This window comes from Lygodium microphyllum, chromosome 1 (genome assembly GCF_053477565.2).
Source record: "Lygodium microphyllum isolate KBCC chromosome 1, Lygodium_microphyllum_v1.1.10, whole genome shotgun sequence".
Taxonomy (NCBI): Eukaryota; Viridiplantae; Streptophyta; class Polypodiopsida; order Schizaeales; family Lygodiaceae; genus Lygodium; species Lygodium microphyllum.
The window spans coordinates 186,193,470-186,201,972 of NC_141135.1; the positions used below are offsets into that span (position 1 = coordinate 186,193,470).

Sequence of the window (8,503 nt, forward strand, 5' to 3'; positions counted from 1 at the left end):
GCCTTAAAATGGCCATTAGGTAAAAGGAAATCTTAAGAAGAACAAATTGATACATTTAGTATGCACATCTAAATGGCATCTAAGGAACAATTCACAACTAAGAATGCATATGATTCTATTCAATCAAAAATTCTCCAAGCATCCTTTAATTTGTATCAAGAGTTGAATGTTAACCCTACCTCTACCAACGTAAAGAAACTCATTTTGAAATATTTCTGTTTTTTATCGGCATCGCCAAACTATGCAACATATGCTTTGGTGGTAATTAATGCCCATCAATGGGAAGGAGAGAAGTTGAAGGGCAACTCTTATCACCTAGTTTCCATGGCAATATAGTAAAGAGAAAGTAAGTGTGTGTATTTGGTCAGATATAGAGCATGAAAATGAAGGGTTGATTGGGAGTAAGAGAATTTGGTACACTAGAAGAAACTAAAGGGCTAAAATATGAGCCAAAAGGAGTAGTTAATGTATTGCCATGCATATTGCCATGGGCAATATAATCTTTAGTCAAGACATGATTGCACCTTGCATCCATTATCTTTTCATCTAGGGCCAGCAATGTATGGCAACCATACTTATTTCTGTTATAAATATTTCCTCTTGAATGGGTGACCATCATTCACTAGATGTTGGTGTCTCTTCCTACTCTTGGATTGCAGAAACAAGCACCCTGGGAATTATGTTAAAGACTACCAATGTTAAAAATGTGTTACCATTGAAAAGGCCAGATATTGGTAAATTTGACAGCCACACACTTTTGGCCTAAAAACCCTTCAGGTTTTTATTACACATCAAAACTCTGGCATGGCAACAATCCATTACCACTGCAAAAATAGATGGAGGGCTGTTGGATCCAAACAAAAATGCTACAGATTACTAAGTACCACTTAAACAAAGTGACTGTAAAGCCGGGTTGACATTGTGTCAGACTCATTCTCTTAAATGAAGCAGAATATTGTCCTCCAGTTTCCCACTGGCCTAAAATGTAGTGTGAGATTGTTCCAGCTGAAATAGCTAGTTCAGAGCTCCCTTGATTTCAGAGGTTACCTCATTGGGACTCTTCTCTGCATGCAAAGCAGCTACAATTCCCTTTTTTTCATAGTAGTCAATTACCTGGGAAAAAAACATTGTACGTTGTCATAATAAACTGGAAAAAATTTACAGCTAAAATTCAAAAAATGCAGGCGACACAGTGTCCATAAATCAATGATAATAAATCCACAGAGGACTTTTCCCCAGTGTAGCATACCGGTTTGGTTTGCTTATGAAAAGCCTCTAACCGGCTTTTTAGGACTTCGGCATTGTCATCCTTGCGTTGAATCAATGGCTCTCCAGTAACCTGCCAAGTAATTGGATAGAGTACATACAGAAAAGAAATCGCACAAACAACAAAATGACCAAAGCCCAGGATTCAAGGCATGACATCCACACACTTAGGGTGCCGAGACAGGACACATTAAGATGATTATGTAGTGTCTAAAGAAGATTTGTGTGCACTGAATATACACATTAAGTGTATATGTAAATGATCATTGATGATGCATGTAGAAGAACAAGTATGGATAAATGTCTTATAAAAACTATAACTGTAGATACTATCCAAAAAGAAACGTATTGGATCTGGCTAAGAGATTGAACAGACAGCATGTATGAGCCCAGATCAAATATAGATGAAAGATCCCTGCAGCTATGCCTTTAATAGTAGACACACTCATGAGTAAGAGAGTGTAAAAAGAGTGATAAGTTACTCACATCATCCTTTCCTGGAACTTTAGGAGGTGCAAACTTTGTATGATATGACCGTCCACTTGCAGGATGAATCCAACGACCAGTTATTCTTTCCTCTAGAACAGAGTCAGGGATGTCGAAATTAAGAACTTTGTCCACTTTCACTCCTTGCTTTGCCAGCATGGCATCGAGCTGCAAGAAATCATAGAAAAGACACTTTCAAAATCACGTCTCAAAACATCAAACTATCTTAACTGTTTCATTTGCAATCATTGTCTCTTTCATTACTCAGCTCTTGTTTATCATTCTTCTAGCTTGGCATCAAAAGTTCACTGAATGATTTTTCCTCATGCTGCTGTATCGGTCCTATCTGTGCTTGTGGTTGGTTTGCTGTGCCTATGCTAAGACCTATGGTTTTGCTTTTGTGTGTACATTCATTGTTAGGTGGTGTTGGTGTTGGTTTTTCATGGTTGGTACTTTCACACATGGTGTCATAGCAATGAAGCTATCCCATGCCTTGTGCCTTGATGGTCTGTTACAATTATTGTGCTCCTCCATTGTTCTAGTGTGAACACTCCCTTCTCCACGAGCACTTTTTACCTTCTACTTGGAGAAGGGCGTCTTCCCCATGAACACCCGCTTTGGGTGTGGTACTATAGGGAGTGTACTTTCAATCTATCATTCTCACATTAGTAGATGTGACATTCCCACAATCTTCTCTTCTCTCTTGCTGTTCATTGTTTCACAGTGAGTGTGAACACGTGTGTGCAGCTGATAATTGACTCACCATGTCTATAGTTGCATTTGTGTCATCTACCATTGGCATCTTGCTAAATACCCACTGCATGGGAAACTACCTCCAGATGAAGCCACGTCTGTTGCCTACATGTTAGTGCATTGGCAACACAACATGCTGTGTGACCTGGCAAGCTCACAACCTTGCCTGCACTAACCGTGCTTGGTGGGTGTCACATGTATTGTGTTGACCTTGTGTTTTGTCTACAAGCTGTATTACTAATGATGAGTCATGACCTCACAGTGTTTTGTTACGGTCACATGCTTCTCTTGAAATTTGCCTTTGTATTACAAGCATTAGTACATAGGGGGTCTTTGTGAGTGCTATTGTTTGTTTTTTGGTTGCAGTCATTGCATTTGTTTGAGCCCATATGCATCTGAGTCATCACCTGTTTGTACTCCACAAATTTCACAAGCAATCACACCCCACTTGCCTAACTGAGGTAACATGCAACTTACTTTCTTTTCTCACTTCACTTCATTATGGTCCTATCTATGCTTTTGTGATTAAGAGATACATTATTCCAACAAATCTTATGGAGCTATGGCTGCAGGATGTGGTACTCTCAATAGTGCTTTCAAAAGACACAGTTGGATTTGTCCAACCTATGGAGTCCCTGCTCAAATCACTATGCCAAGGATGCATTTGAAGGCAAGGAGATGAAACAATGTCACACAAGGTCACTTCTCAAGAGAAGGAAGATATGGAAGACGTGACTTTGATCCCTATGGTGGCAATTGTGGTCGTGCTAGTGGAGGCAAGAGATCATGCGAAGGGCTGCATCATCTTGGTTCGCTTTGGGCCTATCATAGCTCGAATGAACTTCTTATTGACTCTAGTGATGTTGCATAACCTCACATGCTCCTCCCCACAAAGGGGTAAGTGCAAGGGTGGAGAGGGACTTCAAGTTCTTCGTCGAATCCCTGTGTCACTAAGCCCACATGTTTTGGTAACTCCTAACCTTATATTGATGTGTGTCCAGCGCCAAGTTCAAGATGGGATGCAAGACATGATGTGTTCATGTGGTCTTACATGAGGGGACCAGGACATTTTTACTTGTGCTATAGTAGAGAAACCTTGATGTAACAGCGAGCTATCCTTGAAGCTTGTATGGCTCATGTGGTGTGGAATGGCACACTTAACTACTTCGACTTGAAAGTGTCAAAGTGCAACAAAAGTGAAAGCGTATGACCACACTAAAAGAAAAGACATGAACACAAAGAGGAGAGAGAGAGAGAGAGAGAGAGAGAGAGAGAGAGAGAAAGATGGTAGAACACTAAAAACTGCAAAGTATGAATACTGAAGATTGAAGAAGAATCCATGCAACGGGCTGTCAAAGTATCACCAACCAAAGTGCTCTCTCTCTCTCTCTCTCTCTCTCTCTCTCTCTCTCTCTCTCTCTCTCTCTCTCTCTCTCCTGCAAGAAACTAAAAACTAAGTGTGCAACTCCCAAGCAAGCTAGCTATAAATAGCCTAGAATAAAATAATTAAATTGAAGGAGAGTTGAAGGTGGAAGTGAAGAAATGGCAGTAGCAAACGTGAAGGATGTGCAAGCATGAAGTACTAGGGAGAAGTTGACAATAGAGAGAGAGAGAGAGAGAGAGAGAGTAAACACAATTTGTGTGTACCAACAACGTGTTGGTACACAAAGATAAAAAATGTATTTATAGTTTAGGGCTTACGGGTTTTTTCTTACCCATAAGGATGCATTCACATGTACAAATAAAGAATACAATACTCAAGAAGTGAACAAAGGGCATTTACACCCAACAACCTCCCACTTAAAGGTCTGAAGTGAACCTCTAACCAACTCCCACTAGTTGTATGCAATGCTCATGCTAAGCCTTGCCAAGACTTTTAGTGAGCATGTCTGCAAGGTTACCTTGTAATTTGATCTTGGTCAATGTGACCCAACCATCTTCCAAAACCTGTCAAATAAAGTGATACCGCACATCGATAGGTTTGGTGTGCGAATGAAACGTGGCATTCTTGGCCGGATATACAGCACTCTAGCTATTACATCCCAACACTGGAGTACTCATAGACATGCTGAAATCTTCAGCAAATCTGCTCAACCAAATAGCTTCTTTGGAAGTTTCAGTAGCTGAAATATATTCAGCTTTCGTAATACTCGGTGCTACGATTTTCTGCAATTTAGAGCAACAAGAAACTACTGCTCCTACAATGGTGAAGACATACCCGCTAGTGGACTTGCGAGTATCCAAGTCACCTGCCATGTCTACATCACAGTACCCCTACAACTTCAAAGCACCCTGCCCATAGGATATACAATTTCTTTGTGTACCCTAAAGATATATGAAGATACATTTAACAACCGCCCACCAACGTGCTTTACCGGGATTAGACATATAGCGACTAACAACTCCAACTGCATGAGCAATATCCAGACGAGTAGCAACCATAGTATACATAAGAGAACCACAAGCTGATGCATAAGAAACTCCCTTCGTTGCATTGGCTTCCATCTCATCCTTTGGGCTGCTATCTTTGCTAAGTTTAATGTATGGAGGCAAAGGAACTCTTAAGAGGTTTAGCTTCAGCCATGTTAAACCTGTCAAGTACGATTTCAATGTACTTTTCTTGTGATAAAAACAACAATTTCTGATTTCTATCTTTGCTGATCCTCATGCCCAAGATAGGCTCTACATTTCCCAAATCCTTCATAGAGAAGGCTGATTTCAGCTGATCCTTGAGATGATCAAGACTAGTTTTTGTCTTCCCAACTAGCAACATATCATCTACATAGAGAACAAGTATAATAGGATTGCCATCAATATCCTCCTCCGTGTACAAACAGTGGTCTGCATGGCTGCAATTAAATCCATGAGAGAGTATAAGGTATCAAACTTCTTGTACCTCCTCCAATCCATACAAGCTGCATTTCAATTTGCATACCAAGTGCTCTTTGTCAGGAACTACCTATTTTTAGATACACTGGCTTCCACAACCTGCGGCTCTGCAATCCGCTCCACCCAGAGACAGTGATTGTTTGATACCTTCTCCTCGTCGGTCCGATCCTTCAAGAGACAGCGGCTGCTCGACTCCTTCCTCTTCTTTGGCTACCCAATCTGCTCCACTGAGAGACAGTGATTGTTGCCCACCTCTTGCTCATTCTGAGGCCCACCCTTCCCCACCCTCGACTACTCAGGTTTGAGAGGCTACCTCTAGGAGCTCTTCGGCACCCCAGATACCTTCTTCAACACGACCAGTGGCACTTCCTTCATCATCAAACATTTCGGAGTCCGTGATCCATGAGTTTTTTGGATTCCCTATCTACTTCAGAGGGGGATTCTGAGGGGGATGTTATTTCTTGGCCATCAGAGGGGACATCTACTTCTTTGACTTCAGCAGTGGCCCCTCCACCTCCCACCTCAAAGGGGAAACCTACTCCACATGAAATTCTTCACCCATCCTCTACTTTCTTAGGATGGCTGTCTTCGACCAATCATCTCTTCTACTGATACCCAGGATCTTCAGGTACCACCTTGATCGAGACCTTAGAGGTTCAACCGCGACTTGGTGACGAGGCCTTCATATTCCTTCCCACATGGATGCATGAAACTAGTGGCTTCTCTCCCGAGGTTGTGTTTCGGGTTCTCCAAATCACTCTGTCTACTGGTCTTTACTGCAGGTTCCCTTTCCGGTGGAAATCTTGGATCTTAGGAATCTTCTATATCTTCTTTCTCCTCTTCTCTTCTTGCCTTGGTCGCTTGGTTAGCATGGAGCCACCTCCTGAGATCAAGTACAGGCATATCCTTATGGTTCTCGACACCACACACAGTCCAACATTCCTCCTATGCATTGCATGATTTCATCATCTATGTACTAGGGCACTTGGGCAAGTGAACAATTTTCCCACGAGGGACACTATCCAAGTGACACCTGTTGCATGAGCATTCTTCAGCATGTAGCATTGCATCTCCACCTCACCCTTCTTTTGTTCCCCTTTTTGAACCTAAGAGGGGGTGTTGAGAAACCCTTCACCCGCAGTTTGCGTTTTTACATTTCTGCCTTTTGCATTTAGGGTTTGCAACCCCAAAAAGGTGCGCCATCCTAGACTAATTGTGCCTATTTATAGGCCACTCTCATTCATTCCTTACGGCTGATTCATTCAGTCCATCACCTCTTCTCTCCAACCTCTCCACTACCCTCACACCCCTTCAAGAGGACATTAAGGTTCGTGGTTCGTGGCTGTCTTCATCATCTTCCTTGTGCTACGGTACCCATGTTGCCTTGTATCACATTCACTCCATGATTTGGAACTTCATCATTCCATTCATTAAAGTTTCTTCTCTTCTCTTCTCTTCTCTTCTCCATGTTTGTCGAGTTCACTCCATGTTCCTCCCCGCAAACTCTATTGTTTCGCTGGTACGTCATCTTTTGACAAATGGGTGTGCAAGTTTTGTACAGAGCATCACCATGGTATAGCACAAAGGTTGAAAGCTCATTTTTCATGCACAAAGAGCTATGGGATTGGCCATTATTCAAGAGTGCCAAAAAAAGTATATGACAATCTCAAGCCATGGAAAGCCTAAATATTGGCCATTGCTATTAATAGAGTAAACACGGAATGAGTCAAAGAAAAATTTGCAGCAATTCTAGCATCTCAAAGGATCTTTGCTGATGTGGATAATAATATTTAGACCATCCTAACATAGGACATGCTTTGAGAGTAAGGGCACGAACAAAAACAGGGGTAGGAATTGCCATACCCCATCAACATAAGAGGGGGTTATAAGATGTGTATGGAGATGGGATGGTACAAGGACAATACAGGACTAGGACATATAGCTAGAAAATGTCCATCCCTTATTACTATGATTCAAACTACACAAAGGTCACAAGCTACAAATCCTAGCTCCAGATTCCATGCCCCCAATCAAGAGAATTGTAATTTCCTACAAAAGGCAAGGATCGAGGAAGTTGCGATCACAAAGCTATTTGTGTAATGGGTGTTATATTTTCTCATTACTCAAAATCCTCCATGAAAGTCAACACTTCATATCATCTCTTGCATTGGATGCAAATGAAAGACCCCTAAGTATGACACATTGTGCACAAAGGAGCTTTGCTATGAGGAAGAGCCCTTGGTGAGAGAGCTAGAACGTTCGAAGACGACATCATCTCTCTCTCTTCTCTCTTTGTTCACTCTCTCTCAATCTTTGTCCTATGCTTCTAGATCGCTGCACTCTGACAAAAGCAAGCGTAACACCACAACCATAATTGGTTTTTTTGTTAATCTTTTGTGGTTAAGCAAGGTAATCATAAATTTGCATAACTTATTTTATGGCAAGTGCAACTTGGCAAAGTCGCATTACAAATAATTGGACCTTTTAATAACAATACAAAAACTATCGAACAATACTAGACATAGGGACCCAAAAAGGTGGCAAGGGCTCATCCCCATGACAAGAAAGAAAGAACGATCTCCATCTTTGGTCTCGCACTTAAGATGCAATACCAAAACTCTCAGCAATACAAACAGGAGAAAACAAAAGAGTTTGAAGTACCTCGAAGAAGAGTTAAACAAATGTCCTCCATTTAAAGACATGTTGGATCCAATGCCACTAACACTCAACCCATATAATATGCATGTCGTTGAGCACAAGGGACACTCCTCTTCGTATGGTTATTAGTTCTTAATCAATACATGATTTGCCCCTACACAATTGCTAGGTTGAGCTTGAAAGCTATAAGGGTAATTCCCAACTAAGAATCAAACCTATTTTATTTCTATGTGATCAATGTAAAACGAGAGAATATATATGACCATGAAAACTTCAGCACCAATGTCTGGTTGCAGTGTGCATCCGTGAAAAGCAGAGGGAGCAGTCACGGCAGCCACTATGGAGATCTAGATACACACACATAAACCTTGAAGAAATGAAAGGTAAGAATTATTGTGCTTGATAACCTTGGAAAAAGTAGCCAGTGTGGCAGCCAGGTAAGGTGGACCCA

The 8,503-nt window shown here is 41.4% G+C and overlaps 1 protein-coding gene across 1 annotated transcript in view; it reads right to left on the minus strand.

The window, feature by feature from the left end:
* Positions 1-653: 653 nt before the first annotated feature.
* Positions 654-8,503, minus strand: part of LOC148042079 (adenylate kinase 3-like) — a 9,800-nt gene continuing 1,950 nt past the window's right edge. The window contains exons 5-7 of the mRNA XM_087685285.1: positions 1,753-1,920; positions 1,250-1,339; positions 654-1,113 (exon numbers count right to left, since the gene is read on the minus strand). Coding sequence (XP_087541411.1) covers positions 1,015-1,113; positions 1,250-1,339; positions 1,753-1,920 — 357 coding nt within the window. The 3' untranslated portion in view covers positions 654-1,014. The remainder of the gene's footprint in view (positions 1,114-1,249; positions 1,340-1,752; positions 1,921-8,503) is intronic.